At 42.8% G+C, this 24,763-nt stretch overlaps 1 protein-coding gene across 21 annotated transcripts in view; it reads right to left on the bottom strand.

The window, feature by feature from the left end:
* Positions 1-24,763, bottom strand: part of DAB1 (DAB adaptor protein 1) — a 1,107,850-nt gene that overhangs the window by 147,003 nt on the left and 936,084 nt on the right. For all 21 annotated transcript variants that reach the window (XM_072730801.1, XM_072730799.1, XM_072730814.1 and 18 more), the window contains one exon: positions 3,174-3,313. In XM_072730801.1, coding sequence (XP_072586902.1) covers positions 3,174-3,313 — 140 coding nt within the window. The remainder of the gene's footprint in view (positions 1-3,173; positions 3,314-24,763) is intronic.

The following is a 24,763-nucleotide window of genomic DNA, read 5'->3' as shown; positions in this document are numbered from 1 at the left end:
CACGCACAAGGTCAGCAATCATTGCTGGGCCTGGTCCAGCTAGCTTGAGTCAACGTTAATGCTGACAGAGGACCTTCAGAGAGCACAGGCAGGCTGCTGCTCAAAGCCACTTAGAACTCAGTGCTTCCGTGAAGGCAGTTGGCCAACGAGGTGCTTTGTGACAGATGCCTGGTGAATGGCAATCTAGCAGGATGCTGAGAGAAGAAGCAACAGCTCCTCAGCAGACTTACTCGTGGCTCTGGGTGAGAACCAGGTCGTTGGGAGGTTTTTCCTGATGTCCTTTATTTAATATTTGCTAGGAGCAAATCTCATTTACCTGGCCTCATATTAAGTAAGGAGGGACTTCAGCAAAAATGAAGGTCTGGGCCTTCATTCCTTTCACTGACTAGGGTCTCCCTGGGGTAGGAGGCATGGCTCTACCTGATGGAAGTCTGGAGAGAAGCTGAGGACCCCAGGCTCAGTCTCCTCTGGGTTTTCCCTGCAATCTGCCCACTGATAGAGAGGCTGTGTTCTGCTCAGATCTCATGCATGTATCATAAGTCCTGCTCTGGGACAGGACAGTGGTTGGTGGGAACAAGAAGGCTTGCAGTTATCCAACTGCTCCACAGACTACATGGGACAGCCCGTGTCTCTTCAGGATGCCCACTGTGGCCGTATGTTCACGTTATACCCTCCATCCCAGCATTTATCAATCAGAAGGTTGGAGTTAGAGGTCCTCCTGTCAGACTTCTTTATCTACTTATCAATCAGATTTGAGCTTAACAGAAAAAGAGCTCATTATGAGATTGCCCTCAAATCTCGTAACACTGCTTAATCATAAAAACAAAAAAGGAAAGAAAGAAAACATTAACCTTTTCCAAGGTGACAGTCTGTGAAATCATGATTTTGGTCTTTTAAAACCTTTTTCTAGTATACCTTATAATAGACACATAACTATTAAAATAAAGCTTGCTTATGTAACAGCTAAATAAATAATGGGTATGTAGTTTAGAAAACTAAGATTTCTGGGGTGCCTGGATGGTTCAGTCAGTTACGTGTCTGACTCCTGGTTTTGGCTCAGGTCATGATCTCACAGTTGTGGGATCGAGCCCCACATGGGGCTCTGTGCTCAACACAGAGTCTGCTTCAGAGTCTCTCTCCCTCCTCCTCCAGCTCACACTCATGCTCTCTCTTTCTTTCTCTTTCAAATAAATAAATAAATAAACAAACAAACAAACAAATAAATAAATAAAATCTGCTTAAAAATTTTTTAAAAGTAAATTAAGATTTTAAAAAATGATTTCTGGGGCAGCCCGGGTGGCTCAGCGGTTTAGTGCCACCTTCAGCCCAGGGCGTGATCCTGGAGACCCGGGATAGAGTCCCACATCGGGCTCCCTGCATGGAGCCTGCTTCTCCCTCTGCCTGTGTCTCTGCCTCTCTCTCTGTGTGTCTCTCATGAATAAATAAAATCTTTAAAAAAAATAATAATAAATAAAAAATGATTTCTACAGCCATACTACAAGATACTTAGCATCTTATATATATCTTAAATTGCTGAGAAAATTTGTATACTATAAATAAAAATAAGAGTTCCAATTTATTAAGCAAATAGGAAAAAAAAGGCAACACAGAGGGTGTTTTACAGATCCTGTCCCAGTTCATACTTGGAGGCACTTGGCCAGCCTTGTGTATATATTTTTTCTTCTTCTTTTTTTATACTTAAAAAAATTACACTGACCAAGTTGCATCCTGAGTGACTATTTCAAAGTATGAAAAAAGTTCTCATAATATTAAATGAGAAAAAAAATAACAGGATATAAGACTGTATAAATAGTGGGATGCCTGGGTGGCTCAGCGGCTGAGTGTCTGCCTTCAGCTCAGGGCATGATCCCAGGTCTGGGGATCAAGTCCCACACTGGGCTCTCTGCGCGGAGCCTGCCTCCCTCTGTGTGTCTCTCATGAATAAATAAAATCTCTCTCTCTAAAAAAAAAAAAAAAAAAAAAAAAAGACTATCTAAGTAGTAATTCCAAGTGCATTACATATGTTTGCAATTCATATAATATATATAAATAGGGCAGCCCAGGTGGCTCACCTATTTAGTGCCACCTTCAGCCCAGGGCATGATCCTGGAGACCCGGGATCAAGTCCCACGTCAGGCTCCCGGCATGGAGCCTGCTTCTCCCTCTGCCTGTGTCTCTGCCTCTCTCCCTCTCCTCTCTGTGTATTCTCATGAATAAATAAATACAATCTTTAAAAAATAAATAAATATACAAAGGCAGATTGTGAGTTACACACAAAAATGTGGACACTGATTTTATGTGGTGATTTTAATTTTTTCCTTTTATTTTTGTGTATTTTCAAAATATTTTACAATGAACATCTTGTGAATTCTATAATCAGGAAAACACTTAATTTATATGTGTTAAATGCATGAGATATTTTTGAGGTGTCCTGCTAAATCATTTGTTTTTCCAATATTTTAAGTCACTTTTTAAAAGAAGGAAACATAGACTATATGAAGATCCGAATGTGGGAACAAATGATGCTCTTTTTCACATGTTTTTAAAGGCCATTTAATAACATAATTTTATTCTATATATTACTTTTTCCCCAATTTCTTTCTTAGATTTTTCAATAAAAAAGCCTTCTTTAAATATTTATAATCAGAAACCTCTCTGTGATATCTCCTAATCCCATAATCTCATTACATATTACTTTAAAAATTAACACTTTACAAAGTATTTTGAAACATTAATAGGAATGATAAAAATGAATAAAATTAGCTTTTATCTTAATGTAGCATCTTTTACCATATTTATCATATGGCAAAATACTTAAAATGTGTTCAAAAATAACAAAAGGTAAAGATTTATAAAATCTGAGGGACTATAAAATTTGACAACTTTTCTTTTTGCAGGCAGTGCACAATGAAGATAAAATTGAATAAAATGTGATATGCTCATAAGTTATAAAGCCAGTTTCAGGAAAATATCTCCACATAGTAGGCGCTCAATAAACATTTTCATGATGACTGAAATCTCTTCCCAATGAATATATGCACTGACTCATCAATGAACCAAGTAATTTACTAAAAAATGAATAAGTAAAAAGTTTTGCCACAATGATCATAATCACTCCCTTCCCTCAGTCCTATTAAGCCCATGATTTTGAAAGTAAAATATTTGCATAGTACCTTGAGTTTCATCATGGAATCTTGACATAACTTGTCGCCCCGAGCTGCAGAAACCTCATCAATCCCGATCAGCTTGGCCTTGTACCGGACCCCTTCACCTTTAAACCTCTTTATCAAAGTGGCTTCACTGCGATCCTGACCTAGAAACAGAGAAAAGCAGGATTCAGGCATGTAAGTATTCAGGTCCCACTGTCTTTATTTTTTTTTATTTTTTATTTTTTCCACTGTCTTTAAATAGCCATAGTGCTGAGATTTGTTCTCTGGTTTCACTTATGTTCTAAGAAGTCACATCATTGGACCAAGTAGAAAGTAATTGTAGTTCTCTTGGATGCAAATTCTGGCTATATCCTTTTAAAACCAGAGGCAACTTACTTCTCTCTGAGTTTTCTCAGGCAAGAGAAAATAAAAGAGTTAAAAATAACCAACCCCAATGGGGCATTAAGATAATTAAACTAGACAGCATGTGTAAAGCACCCAATACAGAGTTTGATACACGCTAGATATTTAACAAATAAGAATCACCTACTAGGAGTTCATGTCTGACATTGTTGTTAGAAAGTGGTATTAGCACTGAGCCTCTTTGGTTAGGGTCCAAGACCCTCTTACACCCAATTCCATGGGCTGCTTTTTAGTGAGGCTCCAGTGTAATAGCTTTGTATCAAATAATGATCCAGGGACAACTATAAAAAAAATGGTTTTACAATATCTCTTCTGCTAACTCATGTGTATAGAAGTAGGGTACTTGATACGGAGTGCCCATATCCTGCAACAGCCTTTCTACACAGTAATTATTAACATAATATTTTGCTATGACATATCAACCAGAAGTTCAAATACAACCACATAAAATAAGGACAGTAAAGTTTCTGTGAACTGAGTGTCTCATGGGAGATGTTTTATAAACTTGATCGCACTCTTCATAAAAACTCAACCATATCCATCATCTAGATGAAGAAGATGAAGGTCACAGAATTCAAGGAGCTGGTCCCAAGTTCACACAGTCAGAAAAAAAGATGAATACACAAGAATTAAAATTTCTAATATCATCAAACTTTGATAAAATTCATCAAAGGATGGGGCATTGCATGTGTGGCTCTTAAAACATGAGGTGCTCTAGTCTTCTGAGACTCATGGCCTGGAACATCATTGACTTCAATTTCCAATGCCTTCTCTATCATACCTGCTCTTACTGGGCAGAATTTCTGAGCTGGGCACATGAGCAATATCTCAGCCTACCTCCCTGTATCTATATAACGTGCAAACTAAGGCCTTTCTATCATGTGCAGTTGAGAATTATTGGAGTTTAAAACAGAGGAAAACTAACAGCAATACTTAATCATCGCGTAATGCTTTTCTACTGAAAAAAAAAAAAAAACATAACTTGTGGCCCATTTATTTATTCAGTTGTCCCTCATTGAGTGTCTCCTCTATGCCAGATGCTGTAACTCTCTGCAACAGACGCATGAGACACAGTCTCTGACCCTACCAGCTCAAGATTTTGGCGACTGAAGGTAAAAATGTGTAACACATTATACCAGTTGTGTAAGAAGGTACTGGTTTAGTTGGACATCCTCATTTCAAATCATGGCTTTCTCACTTGAAAACCAACTGAACTGTCTACCTAGCCTCAGTTTCCCCATCTGTCAAATGTGGATAAGAGATCTACCTTCTGACTTATTGTGAATAGTAACTTATAGGAGAGAGTACATGTGAAGCACAGATTCACATGCTAAGTTCCCAGAAAATGGCAGCTGTTGTCACTATTATCAGCCCAGTGAAAGAAGCACAGAGAAGATCCCATGCTGAGGGAGGTGGGTACAAAGGAGAAATGTCTGCAGAGCCAGATCCCTAATTTCCAGCTGGTACTTTTTCCCAGTGTACCCTTCCTGACTTCTGGTATATTAAAGCCTTTGAATTACATTCCACAAAGCAGATATAACACAGGGATGATGAGTCAGAACCTATAATAAATGTAAAAATTCAGCCTCAGGATTCTGTGAGGGCAGATGTCAGAGACTAAAGCTATGAACAAAGAGGACACTTGCCATGATACACTCTGTACAGACATCTAGCTCAACAACACGGTCTACCAAGTCACCTCTCTGCATTATCATGCAATGTTGGGTAGGAATGGCCTATGGCTTGCTCTATTTCTAGGGAAGGTTATCTTCCTCTATCCCAAATATCACCTCTGCCTCTTCAACACATGACACTATTTTAGTCACTAATCAAATCTCTTTCATTGTTTGGGATTTCTCCAAGCTTTATATCCCAGGTAGCATTTATTATGTTCTATACAAAGCACACTGTATACGCCAATTTGTTTAGCCACAGACATGATCCTAGAGATAGGTACTGTTATTCACATTTTTATAAATGAGTAGCTAAAAGTGAACATCTGAGAGGCCAAGTAACTTCCCCAAAATTACTGAGTGATACCTGAACCCAGATCTGTCTGATGCCAAAGACCAGGCTTATAGTTTGCTTGTGTTATGCGTTTTCAAGCTTGTTCTCTTAACCACCATGATTAATTGCTTCTCATTCTACCTGATTTCCCCATCTTTATATTGTACCAAAACTCACCTGGCCTGAATCTGTTGATACCTAATATGCTGGTGGCATTAAAACTCCTTTGAAAAGACAGCTTGAAAATGGAACAAACAGCTTCCAGCCTTCACATCATGTCCCAGAAAATGTCTATGAGTCAGATACAAAGACAGCCTTAAGAAAATATTTGTCAAGGCACAGAGCTCTAACCAAGTAGGATGCTTCATAAGGGGGCAGAGCCAGATCAGGTGAATGAGGGCAGAGATTAATAAGAAAATATTAGGCCATTTAGAGGAAAGTAGGGAGCCCAATTTAGATTAGGACCCAGGGCCAAGCTAATTTGTATGAAGGGCACTTATGCAGTAGATAATCCAGTTTCTCATTAAACGCTCCACCATTAAAAGGGTAATTTTTCATGAGCACATCTTGAGCAAGGTCTCAGTTATATTAGTTAAGAAATAAATAACAGATATCAGAGCCATAAGGCTATTCCATCAGAGGCACATACGATTTGAGGGTATTAGGGAAAGGGTCAGTCTTCATGCATCCCAAGTCATCACGAATCCCCAGCTTATTCTGCTGAAAGAACCAGTGGCCCTATGCTTCAGGATGGACAAAAGAAAGGACAGGTGTTTAAGGAAAATCAACAACATTGTCACTACCAATTATCGACCGTTTACTATACCAGTTGCTGGGCCAAAATTTTACATGCAATCTCTCATTTAGCCCTCACACCTGCTCTTTAAGATAGACTCTATCACCTGCCCTATTTTACAGAAGATAACATCAATGACCAGCACCAATAGCAGAGCCTGAATTTTTAAAATAAGAGCTTTATTGAGATATAATTCCCATACCACTTGATTCCCTCTTTTCAAGTATATAATTCAATGATTTTATACATTCACAGAGTTGTACAAACATCATCACTAGCTTATTGCATAACATTTCCATCACTCCCCAAAGAAGCCCTGCATCCATTAGCAGTTCCTCCCCATCTCCCCCAAACCAATCCAGACAACCACTAAGTCCATTTGCTGTCTCTGTGGATTTGCCTGTTTGGGAGGCAAATTTCATTTCACGTCAACGGTAACATACAATGTGTGGTCCTCTGTAACTGGTTTCTTTCACTCTTCATCACATTTTCAAGGTTATTCCTGGTTATAGTATTATGCAACTACTTCACGCCCTTCGTTTCTGGCTGAATAATATTCTATTCTACCAATGTACCACGTCAATTGATGACATTTAGGTTGTTTCTATTTGGGGGCTATTATCCACAATGCTGCTATGACACCTGTGTATCAATTATTGTGTAGGCATATTTTTTAATCCTTAGTATTATACCATTTCTCCCTGAGTACCCGTTCTCTATCAGGTATAATACTGGGCCGTATGGTAACTCTATGTTTAATTTTTTGAGAAATTATCAAAGTGGTTTTTCCAAAGTGGCTATATCGGGTTACAATCCCACCTGCAAAAGTATGAAGGTTTCAGTTTCTCTACCAGATATTCTTGCCAATATTTACCTTTTTTGCTTTAGCCATCCTCGTGAGTGTTTAGTGATTATCAGAGTTTTGTTTTGCATTCTCCTCAGGACTAATGACGTTGAGTATCTATCTTCTCTTGTGCTCACTGTCCTTTTGCATATCTTCTTTGGAGCAACTCTTACTCAAATGTGACATAGTCGGGACCTGGCTGGCTCAGTCAGAAGAACATATAACTCTTGATCTCAGGGTTGTGAGTTTGAGCTCCCACTGCATGTAAAGACTACTTCAAAAATAATAAAATCTTTTTAAAAAATAAGAAAAATAAGAAAATCTGCCATAGTCTAATCTGACGTCCTGAGTTTGAACCCAGGTTTTATGTCTAACTATTAGGCTCCTTGGCATCAGTTGACCTTACTGCATACTCTGTTACGGCACTTGCCACTTTTTACTTTGTGTCACAGCTATTTGAATAGATGCCTTATGCGGTCTACAGTAAATTGGCAGCTATCTTTCTCCTAAGACAAAGCACATCATAAACACACACACTGTGCCTGATCTTCTCAGGTCTTATCCCCTTTACCCCCCGCAGGGCTACTGGAAATAGGCATTGTCATCATTCTATGAATGAAGAAACCAAAGCCAGAGAGGTATATAATTCAAGTTACTGCAAGCTGAGCTGGGAATAGAATCTCATCCCGCCCTATTCTAAGACCTGAGATCTTCCACTGGGAGGCAACAGGGTTTAATGGCCCAGAACAAGAGCTGTGGATTCCAAGGACCTGAATTCTGGTCCCAGCTCTCCCAACCACTCCCCTAATTGTGTTGTGTTGGGTAAATTTCCTTCCATGTCTGCCACAGTGTCTTTCTTCTGTGAAGTGTAGCTAATACTGGGTCACTGTGTAGGTCAAAGAAATGATACACAGCAACAGAGGGCAATGAGAGACAGTCGGAGCTCAGTTAAAGTTGACCATTGGTACCTGGGTGATCATACTTCCAGTTTGTCTGGGACAGTCCCTGTGTACACCTTTCACCCTGACACTATTATTACTATCATCCTATTGCTCTCAATCCTCCCAGCTTGGATAATCAATTGTGTGGTCCCCCTAATCATGTCATCATCATTGCACTAACCCAGGGTTTTCTTTGTGCTAGGCAATGTGCTACCTTTCTGAGGTGCCTGGGTGTGTGGAAAGAGTCTCCTTTCCTTTCTAGAGGAAGCCACATTTCAGAAGGGGACACACAGAGCTTCATAAAATGTGACCAGGACTTTAAATGTCATATTGAGCTGAGGGGAGGAGAAATTATTGTTTGGTGGGGAGAAGATTAGGAACAGCTACAGAGGTGAAATGACATGTGAGGGAGGCTTGGTGAGGAAGCAGGGGTCATCAGGCAGAGAAGGGAGAAACTTCCAGAAAAGCATAAAGTATGATGATATTCAGGAAAAAAAGTGAGTCATTAGGTTAGTCTAGTCTTGAGTGTTTCTCAGCCCAAGCAATGTTTTAGAATCACCTGGGGAGCTTTCACAAATAGTTCCCCACAGATGCTGCTTAGATTGGTCTGGGGTGAACCTGAGCCAATTCACATGCTTTGGAAGCACTGTATTAAAAGCAGCCTCACATGATGCTAGCCAAGGCTTTGGGGGCCTATTCCTGGGGGTCCTGAAGCTTTTGGGCTCTGTTGTGTAGGCCACAGGAGCTCTTTGTGATACTTTCTGTTGTGAGGATAATATTGAAATACCACCGAGACAACATCTAGGGAAGCATGAGGCTCTCACTGACTGAAGGAAGGACTGACCATGCATTCCTTAATTCATGGAGTCAAGACAGATTATGTGCCCACTATGTGTTCTAAGGTGCTAGAAATACAGTGGTGAACAAAACATAAATAGCCCTGCACTCAGCCTACAAGCCAGTAGGCTACTGCAGATATTTTTTCATTCTAATATAATGGAGAATCAATCATCTGTAAAAAACCAAACCAAACCAAACCAAACAACAAACCCCAAAACTCAAATCACAGATTCTGAAATACCATCTATTGAGACTCTGAGTCTAGTAGGAAGGACCTAGTAATCTTTGAGGATGGTCTGTATATGGGTCAACTCAATCTACTGGGTCCCTTCATAGAAACAAATTCAGAGCAGTCACGTTGCCTAACCTGATACATCTAGGTCAATGCCAGAGCCAAGATTTAAACAAAGGTCTGCCCAAGGCCACAGAACCAGGATTTCCAGGGTTTTGGTTTATATTTTTAATCACACGTCTCTATCAGTAAAATACTGTTGAGCCTATACATTGAAAATAGGTATATTTCTGTATAATTTATATGTATGAACTACTTTCAATCTATGTATTGATATCATTAAAGCTCATTTTGTCTTAAAATGTTCTATATAGAACCAAACATAAAGAGATGTCTAATAATTTCCCACATCCCCAGCAGATAATCTTGCATCCCCTGCAGGGGTCTGCATCTCATAATGCTTCCCTGCAGATTTCTCTGACTGAGAAATAACAACCTGAAAGATCCTCAGGGAGTCACAGCAAACCTACAATCACAATAAAGCATTTGGGTTTCCTAGAATGGTCCATGTCTAATTTTACAATGGACTGCTGGTCATCCTAGGGGCTGCTGTCTTTCATGGATGGTCGGGGCAGGTGGGGTTCACATACATCATATCACTCTAAGCATCTGGAGGCATCCAGGAGCCACCATAGAGGAGCCTCCATGGTCACTCTCAAATCCATGCCCCACACTGCCTCCAAAGAGACCCAGCCTAGACACCACCTCATCATCATGCTGCCATCCTTGAAATGTCATTGGCTTCACCCCACCTACAATGGGCAGCCTCCCTCTCCTCCCATATCATTTCTGCTTAAACTCCAGTCCTGCGGGCCAGGCTTCTCTGTGCCCTTGGCCTGTGCTATTTCCTCCTCTCTGACTTGCCTTGTCTCCTTGATAAATGTTTCAAATATACCTTCAGATCAAGTATACCTTCTGTTATGAGGGCTGTTTTTTGGAGGGGGGGAAGCACTCTTCCCTCCATATCCCCCATTCTCCACCAACTACAATTAACCTCTTTAATATATCCTACAAGTACCCTCTTAAACCCATCAACCTCACTTTGGACTCCTTTCCCCCTATCTCTCACATTCTGCCCTTTATCCAGACCTTCCCACAAGCCCTGCTCTGTGCAATGCAGGCTATGCTCTGCAGTTTTGCACAAGACATTGCGTACTTTTGCACATATGCAAAATACACATAGGCTCCGCACTTTTGCACCTTTGCACAAGGCATTGCCCCACCCTGTCTCTCTCCACCCCTTAGCCCCCTTCCATACCTGAGGTCTCAGCACAGTACCATGTGTCCAGAGCTCCTCTGAACCCAAAGGGAGGCCCCCTCTGAGATGCATCCAGAGTGCTCTCCTGATAATCCTCATTGCATTTTCCCAATGAATCTATCTCATTTGTAATAATATGCTTCAACTCAGCTTTCTGCTTAGTCTCTAAACTCCAGAATATATGGAACTAGGTTTGAATTGTTAGTGAAGGTACCAGAGCTCGGCACTATCCTAACATATCGACATAAATCCTACAGTATTCCCTCATAGCATCTGCACGACATCTGTGGCACTTTGTTGACTTTGTCTTCATACCTCCTTCTCTGTACTTGAGCTCCACCAGGGTGGGGGCTGGGACGGATTCATCTGTGGTTTCTGAGCCTAGCATGGTGCCTGGCATAGAGTGGACCCGCAGTGCCCAGCTCTACTTTATAGCTGAATAATTGAATGAATTTATTTCTTTATTCAAAAGAGGCAGTGGACTCCTGGAGTCAGAATCATTTTGGGGAAGTGTATGGGGCCACTAAACACCTCTTCTATCCAGACCCTATTTCAAATCCATTCTGTGAGTGTGCTTCACTTTGTCTCCAAGGAATAAAATCCCAAATGGGATAAAGTAAATGTCACACCCATGGTTATTTTAAGGTTGCCTTTGCTTTGAGCCATTAAGGAAGAGCATTTCTCAACCGCATCACAAACCTGCTTTCCTCATAACCTGGGAGATGCCTCGCCTCAGAATTTAAATTGAGGTCATCCCCAGTGCACTTTGTAAATTCCCTGTTTTGAACAGTCCTCAAGGCTGCTGTTAGGAAGAACACTGAGACTCTGTTTTGGAGCAGAAGGTGTCGCCAATGCGGAGGTCCCACACCAGGAGTGGCCTTGCAGGAACTGCAACTAGCAAGCCCTCTGTCAAAAGTCAGGGTCTAGAGGAAGCAGGCAATTAACATTTTTTATGACACTGAGCAGAAGCCACTAGAGTAATGTATGGCCTCCCACTCCAGGCTGTTCACTGAAAACTGCTAATGGCCAAATAAAAGATATTTCACACCCAAGATTATTTTCTCTTTATCCCCCCAACTTGTCACAGATGATAATGAGCCCGGCCACAGCAACCCACACAAGAGTGAAGATAAGTGTCTTGCTGTGTTTTCTTCTCATGTGGTCAGCCTGGCTGTGAGTTCTTTTGACTTCTGATAGTTACAGTATTTCCCTGTCTAGCAGAGGTCAACTTCAACATATTCCTTACATGGAGCTGAGTGTTCACTTCTATGTTTAGAGGGAAATGTCTCAGCAAGTCTAGGTTAAGTGTCTCAGTCGGCTCGGGCTGCTATAACAAAAATTCCAGAGAGCAGGTGTCTTAAACAGCAGTTCTGAGTAAGTGCTTGTTTCCTGGCTTGCAGATCACTGTATCTTCCTGGGGTAGACAGAGTGAGTGTGCTATCTTCTCTCTTCCTCTTCTTACAAGGGCACCAATCCCATCACGGGTAGACCCTCATGATTTAATTTCAACCTAATTACCTCCCACAGGCCCTACCTTCAATACCATCACATTGCGGGTGAGGGCTTCGAGGTGTGCATTTTCTTGGGTGGCTGGGGGTGGGGCAGTGAGACATCAATATTCAGTCCATAATATGGGGGTCAGGATTTGGGAGGAAGAGTCAAAAGCTGGATGATACCTGAAGACGAGCCAGTCCTATTTTCATAAACAGTCATACAGAAGAATCATAACACTTTGGAGACAAACAGGGCAGCCCAATCAGAGGACGGGGTGGGGGGACTGGGGCACAAGAAGTGAGGTCACTGGCACAAGGCTGCACTGACAGCAGCACCTCACTCTTTGGAGTCCAGTGGTGTTTCAATAGCTCTGCGACTTCACGTGTGTGTAATGCTCTGAAAGTTATTTAACTTTTCTGAGTATTAGTTTCTCCATCTGCAAAACACCATAGTTATTTGCACTGCTCTCTAGGACTGTTAGAAGGGTTATATAAGACTATGCACATTTTGCTCTTAGCACGCTCCCTGGCACATTACAGTCATTCAGTAAATATTTATTGCCTTCTTCCTCCCCAAATAATATATTTCACATTAAGCACCAGTGGCCCAAAGCTAACCACAGCAAAGTTGACTGCAGTAGGAGTGATGGTCCCAGCTGTTTGGGAAATACTTTTGGTTGCCTGGGAATAAGGGTGCAATTAGGAACAGGATGTTCCTTCCTGAAGGCAATCGGGAGATCACCTTATGAATTATTAACACAATCCCCAAACTGAGACATCCTCCCTCCTTCTGCATATCTATCTGAATCACCAAGCCATCCATCTTGATGATAAGAAAATTTCAAAGAGGTTTTTTTTTTCTCCCCAGCCTGTCCAGCGTGATTCTATCCATTGCTGCTGAAAGAGCTCTATTGTCTGTTATGTTGTCCAATTTAAGAACAGATTGTGGGGGGAATTTCAGAGCCCAGCAGCAGAGATAACTTATTTTATTTAGAATTCTATCTTGCAATTATCCAGGTGTTGATTTGCAATGGACAAATAATTATGTATACTGGCTGCGTAGGAGAGAATGCTGATTTTGTGCAATTAACTAGCTGGGTAGCGAGCAGAATAAGGGGAACCACACATTTAGGGAGCTGTTAAAATGTGCTATTTTATGAACATGGTTGCTGTCATTATTGCTAAAAGGTAAACTAATTAAAGAGCCAAAATAATATCCAACCTATTATTCATGCATACATTCTCTTAAAAAGATGTTCTTGATGGGTACACTTCTGAAACTCTATATAGAACATCCGGAATCCACTGGTATCTTCCCAGGTAAAGCCAAGTCTTAAGATTCCAAAGATTCTAATTCGAGAGACTGGGAGTCCGTATTTGCAAAGATAAACCTATGATTCTGAGGCTGAGTCAGAGGAGGAACAACTGAAGTGTAAATCAGGGACCTATGGTGACCTCACATAAGTATGTCCTTATGATCAGATCACTGGTTCTCCTTTTATTTCCTTTTTATTTAAAGTCAACTAGTACTTATTTCCTTTCTTTTCCCCCCTGCTGGAAAAAAAAAAAAAACAGAGAAACTTCTCAGTTTTAAGATTATAGTGGTATCTGTAATCCTCTGTGGCTGAGTCCTTCTGAAGCCCTTCTATGAAGATCGAGGAGCTTGGAGTATCCTGCTAACGTGGGCCTATCCAGGACCATGTGCAGATTTGTCCATGCCTGTTTACTGAGAGCCTGAGGACAATGCACACATCATGGGCTTCTTGGGTGTTCTACAGTGGGGCCTGTGTCTTTTTCCTGGTGGTCAAGGGGCAAACTAAACTAGTCTGTGTTGCTCCTAGGTTCAGACCAAAGCACAGACTAGACTTTGAAGGATACGTACGTCCTTCTCCATCATACCTTCATTCCTTACAACTGAGAAGGTATGCATCATTAATCCCTTCTTACAGGTGAGAACTCCGGGGCTCTAAAAACTGGCCTGAGATGACAGAGTAAGGACAAGACAGAGCCAGGAGTGCCAAAAAATACATGGAGTTAATCAGAAGAAGTCTTAAGGATGAGATTCTGAAGATTCAGGCTGGGTAAGAAGTAGGACCACAAAGGGCAGGGGAAAACTGCTCTGAAGCCACACGCCAGCATTTATTTTTGTTTTTGTCATTTGCAACCACAAGTGTCCTATGAAGGGAGTGGTGCTCCATGGAGGAAGGCAGAAGGATACAGATAAAACACCAAAGGGGTGGGAGCAGGCCAGGGCAGGGTACAGAAGGGGGAAGAACAGCATCCAGGAGAGATGTGTGTTATCAGCTGGCTTTGACAGTCAGAAGCCTCTCAGCCTAGAGCCAGTCACTTCATCTCTCAGCAAAGGAGGACAGTGACACTCACCTTGTAGGATTACTGTAAATGCAATCATATATTTGAAGCACCTAGCACAGATGCACAGCTCCTGGGGGAGTGTGGTCATGATGTGGAGAGGTAAGCCAGCAAGTGCCTACAATAACTGAAAGGTGACAGGAGGAGAGTTCAGGGACAGCACCCAATGCTCGCATAACGTGTGATATTATGTGATACTGATGCTCCATGAGAATAAGCCTGATGAAGAAGGTAAATCTAGGGCTAACACCCTCTCATCAAATGCATCAGAAAGGCCCCGGCAAAAGTACTGAGTGTTTGCCAACCATCCTGGGCAAGTGAGTCTGCAGGAACAAGCCACCCAGGGAGGTGCTGTGGGTTTTGCTTTTCTGAAATTCACAACTTGCCTTCCCCACCCCCCACCACCGTTGTGGCAAATGCACACCGGAGCAGACACTAGGCATTTACAAAACCCTGGAAGCTGATGACAAGTGTAGACAATCTTGTTTTCCAACGAAAAATAACAGATACATTTTTAAACCTTTTCTATATCCATTCTTTAAAACAAGTGCTTTTCTTCTCTTTCTAATTACAAAGTGAAACATGTTCAACCCTTAAAGTTTGGAAAACGCAGGAGAGGAAAAAAAAAGAGGGAAAGTCACCCATAATACCTTCTGGTGGTATCAATAGTTTCATTTGGGTATAAGTTCTTCCAAACTTTTTCCTAAGTATTACACAAACACACACTTTTCAAAAAATTTTTCATGCTATAAATCTGTGTCTTGCTTCTTCCATTTGGCAGTGCATTATACATTTTCTTCCATATTGGTAGTTTTTGTAACATGATTCTTAGTGGCTGCATAATACCCCATTAGATGGATGTAATAACAATTCTTCTAACTAATCCCCCTATCATCAGACAGTTACAACATTTCCAGTTAAAAACAGTGCAAACAAATACAATATTGAGGATTCTTCCTAAAGACAGTAGAGGAGATGGATTTTCCCTGTGAGGATGCCTCCACAGAGTATCAGAATTGATGCTTCATTATTTCCTCCTCCTCTTCTTCCACTCCAGAAAAGTGTGGGCTCAAAAACGACAAATGTGTGAAAACAAATGTAAAATTTACCTCTCCCAATGTCTTTCTTTGGGGGAAACACAGGAGGGCGAAGAAAGGTTGTTTGTATAATTTGGATTACAAAAGAATCCTCAAAAGCTCGGGACATGCTGCCCATGTGAAGCTGGGTGACTGCAGGCAAAGGAGAAAGAAGCAGGAGAACCGGATTTATTCAGCGAGCCGAGGTCACATCGCAGCCCACAGCAGCCGAACCCCCGGTTTGGAGTTCTCACCCGATGTGTGTGAGCACTCGGAATGTGAAAGCCCACTCTTGGACCCAGACAGAGGTTAATTAAACCTCAGATGGACAAGGGTTCCCATTTTCACACGCAGCCTGCAATTGGCCAAGAACTTCCTTCTGCGCCAGCTACAACTTCCGTGGGGTCATCTCCATTAGAAAAAAACAAGAGGATTTAATTGAGTGTCTCTGCTGCCAACTTGTTTGCAGACTATTTTTTTAAGGGAGATTATTTCGGTCCTGGTATATTCTGGTGCAAGCAAGACTCATGCTTTATCTCCCATCTGCCTTCTAAACAAGAGGGCTGTGTATACTATCGACTGATTAAATTATTTCTTTAGAGTACAAAGAAGTATTTGTGATGAAGACAACAGAGAGGGCAAATCAATTATTTACTGAGAAGGCTGCAATATAAATTACATTTGATTAAACTCAGAGATAAATCTCAGTGATGGAGGTTTTAAGTGGAATGTGCCAGAATAGACAGTGACTAAGTGCCCCCCGACACTGCTGGTAATGAATGCAAGGGCACGGGCCCAGCCCTGACACCCCTGTGTCTCTAACAGAGTCTGCTTCACACTCGTCCATGCCACAAACATATGTCTGATGCCTGCTATGCAAGCACTGGCCCGGGTGCCAGGGTACAGTCATGAACACAGAGAGAAAAAGCAAGCCCCTGCTCTCCTCGAGCTTCTGGTCTAAACGGGGAAGGAAGATAATAAGCCAGTAAATAAATAATGAACAAGATGGTTCCAGATAGGGAAAAGTGTTATGGAGATGATAAAACAGTCTGATGAAATGAAGAGTGACGGAGATGGGGTGGGGGAAATGACTCATTTAGACAGGCTGGCCCACTGAAGGCACTTCTGTAGAAATGACATTTGAAAGGAGATGTGAACAACAAGAAAAGGGCAGTCATGCCAGGAGGGAATGTGTTTGGCCTGTTTACAAAACAGAGAGAAGCCAGTGTGATGGGATTGGAGAAATAGAGGGGGAGGAGGTGGGAAGTGGCTGCAAAGATGGGGAAGGGGGGGCCTTCACAGGCTGCTTCAGGAGGCAGGGCAAGAAGCAGACCTGGCTCCAGGGCGCAATCCAAAGCCTTTGGGGGCTGTTGGGCAGGCACATGATCGCATGCTGTAAAAATATCTCAGACTGCTCTGTGGCAAAAGGGGACAAAGTCAAAGCTGCAGTCATCCTGTCATCCAGGTGAGAGGTGGGATGAGGAGGGAGGCAGCAGACGTGGAGGAGTGGGGCATAATCAAAGTTCACCTGGAGGGACAGAGGGAGGGCAGATGGGGTGTCCCGGTAGACTGGCTGTGCGCGAGGCAGGAGGAGGGAGGAAGCAGGCGTGACAGCTGAGTGTGGGCTTCAGGACCTGAGTGGAAGCCAGAGTCACTCCCTGATGCCACGTTGTCCTGATCAGTGATGGCCACGAAGCCCGTGGAACCTGGTGACTAGACGTTCAAGGCCTTTCCCGTCCCAGCTGTGTGCAGGGTGCGTGGACTCAGGAACGGAGAGGCCCGGCCTCGGAACGCCTGCTCTGCCACGAGGGCCCGGCCTCACCGGCCTCACGGAGAGGACAGGAAACAGACAAGACCCTCCCTGGAGTTTGTGAATGAAGTAAGTGGGAAAGTGGCCTGGCCACCAAACAGCTGCTCCATCACAAAGAGGAAGTCCTGTCCCTCCAGTTTAAATTTAGAGCCAGAGTTCAGCTTTGTCAACGCTGAAAAGCCCTGGCTTCTTCTCAGCATGATTTTTATCATATGAAAGGGGTACTTTCTTGGTTTTGGTGTTTGCTTTTGTACCGATTCTATATTGCTTCTCTCCCCCCCACTGAGTGAGAGGTGGGAGCCTCTCTCATTCCTCAAGAGCAGACACCTGAAATGTGTGCCCAGTCTCAGTGACTGGGCCCCAGCTGATGCCGTCTCACACCACAGTGTCCTCATTTATACAGTATGACCCCACCTGCAGGCCTCTTTTGATTCAACTGGATGGTGACACTGGGTACAAACCGTGATGGTTAGAGCCCCATCCTGGGGAACTGAGAATTGAAGCAGAAAGAGGGGTCAATTTATCCTTGTGAACAGAGTCCTAACACAAGATTGTAGAATTCTGGGGCGCCATCTTTTTTCTGAGTAAGAGAAAGGCAGTCTTCTGGCAAAAAGCAAAGGGAAAAGATGTTCTGGAAGAAGTGACTACAGAGACAAAGTATTGTTGGCATCCTCATTGAGGCCAAATCCCTGAGTCATCTTTCCAGAGGCTCAGCTCACTCATGTTCTCCCTTCAATTCTGTGAGACACTTCGGAGTCCTTATTGATATGTCCTTTGGTTATATTTAAGTCCATTCAAGTTGACTTCTGTTACTTGTAACTAGAAGATTTTCATTAATAATGGATGTGAATTGCTGTCTATCTGGCTCCTCGCCACTGCTGGGTGGGAAGGGAGAGATAGTCACTGAATGCTTGCTGAAGAGAAGAGATATGAATTGCACCCAGTTGGCTGCCCCAGGAACTCTTGCTTTATCCCCATTTTCTCCCAGCCCTCAACTTTCCATCTGTTAATAAAGCCACAAAAAGAGAAAGAATTTGGGTTTAGATGATTTCCCTCCCACTTTCATTATTAAGATCTCAAACCTCAGTCTAATGTTTGTAGTTCATCTCCCCGAATGGCTTAGCTTTCAATGAATTTAATATACAAGAGTGAATTATTTCCTAAACAACCTATTTTGGTCCCTTTTATGCCAATGAAAAAACATAGGTCTATTTGATCAGATAACAAAAGCATGAATAACCTGCACAGCCTTGCTGATTTCAACAAAGCACCTCCCCTCCAAAAATCTCAGTGTAGTCACAAGCATGATCTTAAGGCTTCATAAAGCACTGTAGTAAATTTCCACGAAAAATATATGACAAATTTGGATAATCAGCAATAGTCGGATATAACAGGTCAATGGAAAACAGAAATAAATATTAAATCTTTTAATTCAGTCAACATTTTATCAGCATCTTTTATGTGACTGACATGGTGCCAGGGGCTAGTGGTGTTTAATCTTTTATTAAACACTTACTATGTTCTAGGTACAGTGATAGAAATTTTCTCTTTTTTTTTGATAGACATTTTCATATACATTACTTTCCATTTAGCCCATATATGAGCCCTATGTGGTGTTATGACCTCATTTTGTGCAGATGAGGTAAAGAAACCTGTCCCAAGTTCACATGGCCAATAGTAGATGTGATTCAGCCAAGATCCACTCAGCTATGGTTGTTTCCACCTCTCTATGTGTTTTCCACTTGACCTGAGTTGGTCCCCTGAGGAGATGGGTAAGATGGAATTGGTCCCTTTAAGAGGTCCCCAGTCCAGCTGAAGAAGCTAGTTTATAAAAGTGAATGTTTCATAAATAAAGGTGTCACCAATGTGCAAAGACTCCAAAAGTGAATCACGCATTCAAATGGATGGGATAGGGCTGGCTGCATGGATGAGGTGGCATTTCAGTGGGATACTAAGTGATGCAAAGGATTTTTGAGCAAATCTTTTAAAGGAATCCTGACAAAATGGAAATATTCATTCTTGCACACCTGTTCAGGGAGTGGTAAAAGATGTCATAATCAAGGACCAATTATGCAATATGTATGCCATCAATGACCCTCAGAGGGAGGCATTATTATTTTTTCACTTTTAGAGATGAGGATAGTAATGTTCACAGTGGAAAAGTGATTTCTTCCATGTCACACAATCTTCATTTGCCTGTTGACTATTTCAAACCCAGGACTCTCAATAATGTATTGTTCCTACCAAACCATGTCTTCCAAAGAATGAAAGACAAAAAGAAAAAAAGAAGAAGAAAGAGCTACAAATTATAGGTGCAATAAATTATAAGGCCATTCTCTACCCTCAAGGGATTTACAATCAAGTTGGGGAAGTAATACATAAACCTCTGAAAACTGAAACAAGAAATCAAGGTAGAAAAACAAGTCAAAAACAATAGAAGTCATGGCCCAGGTCAGCTCAGGCATAACCAGCATATATATCATAGTAGGTAGTGTCCTAGGGGTCTGGAGGAGAGAAACAGGATTATTTTTTTAAGATTTTATTTATTTATGAGAGAGAGAGAGAGAGAGAGGCAGAGCCATAGGCAGAGGAAGAAGCAGGCTCCATGCAGGGAGCCTGATGTGGGACTCAATCCCAGGACTCCAGGATTACACCCTGAGCCAGAAAGCAGATACTTAACTGCTGAGCCACCTAAAGATCCTGAGAAACAGGATTTTGAAGCAAGGTCCTTGAGGGATTTTTCAGGAAGAGGTAGGACTGAAGTCACGTCTCCAATCATATGCACAATTTACATGAAGTCGGGGAGGGGGGGCATGGAAGACCACCCACAGCCAGAATTAAAGGCAAAATCAAGGTCATTAAAGCTGCTGGAAAGAGGGCTTTATTGAATTGGGTATAGTCGTAACCACTCCACATTACTGGCATCCCTCATGAGCCAAGCATGGTACTAGGCACACTGTAGATGATGCTCATGTGCAGAAAAGCAGCTCAGATTCGGGGGGCAAGGGGCATGAGTTGCCCGAATCAGATGACCAGCAAGGCCTGGGTAGGGGGTGAGGTCTGTAGACAGACGCGCCTGTCTGACTCCAAAGTCCATGCTCTTTCCACTACACTCCACCACCTGTGCAATCTGGGCTCAGATTCTGAAGGGCTCTGAAAGCCAGCCTAGATTTGCTCTGTGGGTGTTAAGGATGTCTTTGTTTAGGGACATTATTATAGCATGGTCAGAACCATGTTATGGAGAAAGTGTACAGTTGAAGAAAGGGAATTCAGGGTGGGGAACATCATTCTTCCACACCACCCCCCCCCGCCCATTTGAGGAAAGAAATCAATGAGAAGTGAAGAATCTCAGAGGCAATCAGGACACTGAGAGTCCACAGACTAGATAATCTGGCCCCAGATTCACAAAACTGAGACAGCCACAGCAAAGGCCACCAGGAGAGTTAGCAACATGATATGCTTTCATGAAGTGAGGTCCTTAAGGACTTACTGACTCCAATGGTCCTTCCTGTGTTCACTTTCCCTGGCCCCTCCACGTAACTGCATTATCTCCTTCTTCTTGAAGAGGCTGCCCCTCTTGTGCTTCTGTGACTCTCTTGGTTCCCCTGCTTTCCTGACTTGGTCATCTAGGATTGAGGTGGTCTTTTGTTTCCTTGACAATCTCACCCTCTCTTAGATGACACCCTGGTCAGCATATTTAGTCTGCACATCTCTCCCAAGCTCCAAGCCCACATTCCTGTCTGCCTTCTATATGCTGGCCCCTGAATTTCTTAACAGTGATCAAAACTTAATAGGTATAGAATGGAGATGACCAATTTCTCTTGACTCCAACCAGCCTTCTCTTTTGGTGCCTGTTCCATTGCTGCCCCTGACATCCCCACTATCCCATACAGCCTCACCAGGCCCTTTGAAAGTATGGTGACAATAACAGGACAGTGCATTATAGCCACATTAGCAACAATACTCAGCATACTGCAAGCCTGATGCACCAAGTGGAATGCTTCTTTTTCTTTTTAAAGATTTGTTTATTTGAGAGAGAGAGAAAAAGAGAGAGAAAGAGAGAGAGAGGGAGAGAGAGAGAGAGAAGAAGCAAGCACTGTGGGGGAGGGGAAGAGGAAGTGAGGGAGAAAGTCTCAAACAAACTCTGGGCTGAGTACAGAGCCCAATGTGGAGCTGCATCTCATGACCCTGACATCACGATCTGAGCCAAAAACCAAGAGTCAGATACTTTACTGACTGAGCCACTCAGGCATCCCCCAAGCAGGATTCTTATTTATCATTAAGGCTTCTGTGTCTAGGAGAGTGCCCAGCATAATGCAGGTAACATTTGACAAATAAATGCATGTCTTAGGCAGTCTACCCTCCACTTTGGGTAAAAGCTTTGAAGAGACTTTTGATTTCTCCCCTTTTTCTTACTTACTATGCCTTTCACACAGATTCTAAGAACAGTGAATAATATTTCTAAAATATCCTCACTGTCACCACATTTCCGATCCTCATACCTTACCTAGATAATTCCCCGGTCTACTGATACACCTGTTAACAATTTCTCCCTAGTCCAATCCATCTGCTAGAGAACCGTAACATTTCTCTTGAGACAGTACATGCTTATCGTGTCATTCTATTATTCAAAGTCTTCAATGGTTCCACTTTCCTCCAAAGCAAATGGATACAGAAATTACTCATCCGTTTATTCAATAGTTCATCAAGTATGTATGACACACAGACTTGCTGAGCAAGGAGGGGGGAGCGAGGAGGGAAGCTGACAGACAAATCTCCTACCCTCGTGAAGACCGCCGCAGTCTTCTGGATTGGAAAGAAAATGAGTTTCTTCTTCTTCAGTCCCATTTTTCCCCCATACATGCTCTCTACATCAGTCAAATGAAGTCCCATGAAAGCCAGGTCCCAGGAAAGGGAAATCCCACATGTCTGGACATCTGTGCATGTTCCCGCACCACTTTCTCTGTCAGGAGCAAGAGCCTCTGTGAACCCACCTGCCAGGTCAATGCAGTGTCTGTCACCTTCCTGTTGCCACCGTCTGCCCACTTGTCCAAAATCTTGGGTCTTGCCTCCCAGTTCTCTCTTAAGTGATTAACTCAGTTCCTCCCATAATGCTGTTTTTCCCTCGACCTCTCTCCTTTAGTCTATTAATTTCATTCCCAGACATTACCCAATGCCCTGTTCTCTTTAGCTCACATTGACAAGATTCTTAATAAGTAAAGATTTAAAAACCGAAAACAAGTACACACACCCTTAAATCACGGAAACCAACTAATTTACAAAACACATTTTTCTAATGCTGCTGAAATTTAGTCACGAACAGAGTCACTGGACCGTCTTACACGTCTGTGTATCCCTTTTTAAGTTACAGAGAAACTTACTCCTCAGCACGTTCTTTTTATTAGGTTTGCTAATACTTGTGGAGCACTAATTATTTGCCAGGCTTTGTGTCAATATTTTGCAAGAATCATCTCTTTTATTCCTCATGAAAATCCTGTACCATAGACACTGTCATCCCCGGTTTATAGATGAGGAAGCCGAGGCTAAGAGAGGTAAAGGGGCTTCACCGAGTTACACAGACAGCTGGACTTTATGTGAACTCAAGTAATGTGATTTTTGACCACTAGCCACATACTGCCCCCCTTAGGAAGCATACACATATTATTATGTGATTAGTGGAGAGAATAAACTTAACTAAGAGCTGGGCACATAGTAGTCATTCAGTAAATGTGACAAATGAGAACTAGGGAGAGAAAACAGGTTGACAAACACACAAGTGCAAGGCATACTCATATACACTACTGCATAAAATCCTGGCGAAAGATCTGTCATAGATACTTATTATCCACCTATTTTACAAATAAGGAAACTGAGACTCTGGCAGGTGCAGGGGCTTTGATACATTTTCCCACCAAGTAACTGGGCAGATGCAGGACTGGAAGGTACATCTCTGAGTCCAGCTCCCGTGTCCTCAGATATGACCCCATTGTCTCTTTCCTCTCCCACACCTACACACCCCATTTTCTTTGTATTCCTGCAATGTCTAGGGAAACAAAAGGGATCGCTCTATTCCTCAAAGGGCTGGGATAGATGTGAGTTTTGGAGAGGTCATGGGTTGGCTCCTTTTGCTCTCAGGCTCTGCATGGAAATCACCCACAGGTGTGGCGCTTTTGATACTTCAAAAATCCTCTCTCTGCTGGAATTTTGCAGCCTGGAGGCGGCTTGCTCTGCGGGGTCCTGGCTCCCTCATTGCTGCCTGGAACACTTGAAGGAGCTGAGATTCGAGGTTCTCAGATCAAGGCAAAGGGTTCAATATGGATCGGTAGAAAAGAGAGGACTGCGTTTTGCACTGTGGCTGGAAAACTCTCCTCTGCGTCACTGGATGCACTGCTGCTGGTTCCCAGAGCCTGAATTTCTTCACAATAAGGCCACTGAGAGTGGCAATACTAATGCTATTGTCTGGCCAGGCAGACATTTCTCCATATAACATCAAACAGAAAGCAAAGCTGGACCCCATAGGGCCGATTTCAAGAAAATGCCAGGGAGGCATTGAGACACAACCTTGATTGTGAACCCAGAAGGAACTCCGTTTTGAATTCTAAAATTGCTTAATTGACATGAATGACTAAGCAAGGTGGTTTGTGCTCACTGAATACAATGCAAATCACTCAGGGATGTTTCCAGGGAAGGCCTCCGACTCTGCAGACCTCCTGCTGTCTCCACAACACCTGTGGGGGTCTTTTCCTGCTATAGGAGAAACAGGAAGCCTAGAAGGAAAGAATCCCTCTCTTCCCAACTCTCAGAGATGCCTTAAAAAATGTTGTTTCAAAATGACAAGAACGGCAACATGTTTCTCTCTGCTGTTCCTTTTCAGGTAGGCCTCATGAGGCAGCTCTGATTGTCAAATCTTCCGCAGCAGGATGTGTGTGCATGAGATTACTGCAGGCACTACCCAAAGGATTAAAAAATACATATTGCATATCATAGAGAAGAGGACAAGTCTTGTACGTGCTCTCAGAAGATCAGAAATGGATGTGTTGCACGCCTAGCCATATGTCCCCCCAGAGGGTCCAGCAGCGCGTTTATTTGAATATATTTAAAGGAGGCCAGGGGAGGAGGAAGGACAAGGGGGAAGAGAGGCAAAGAACTAAAACGGCCCGACAGGCGTGCAGCATTTGTTTCCTAGGGCTGTTGGAACAAAGTACTACAAACTGAGTGGCTTTAAACAACAGAAATCCATAGTCTTGACAGTTTTGAAAGTTCCAGATCAAGGTGTCAGCAGCATTGGCTCTTTCTGAGGTATGTGAGACAGAATCCGTTCCAGGACACCTGCCTGGCTGTTGCTGGCAATCTGTGGCCCTCCTGGGCTTACAGATGCACCGTGCCAACCTTTGCTGTCATCCTCAAGTGGCATTCTCCCTGCATGTCTGTCTCCGTACTCATTTCCTCTTTTTGTGCAAACCC

The sequence above is a fragment of the Vulpes vulpes genome, chromosome 12 (genome assembly GCF_048418805.1).
Source record: "Vulpes vulpes isolate BD-2025 chromosome 12, VulVul3, whole genome shotgun sequence".
NCBI lineage: Eukaryota > Metazoa > Chordata > Mammalia > Carnivora > Canidae > Vulpes > Vulpes vulpes.
Note: the sequence above shows the minus strand (reverse complement) of the source record. Positions and strands in the feature narration are given on the sequence as shown.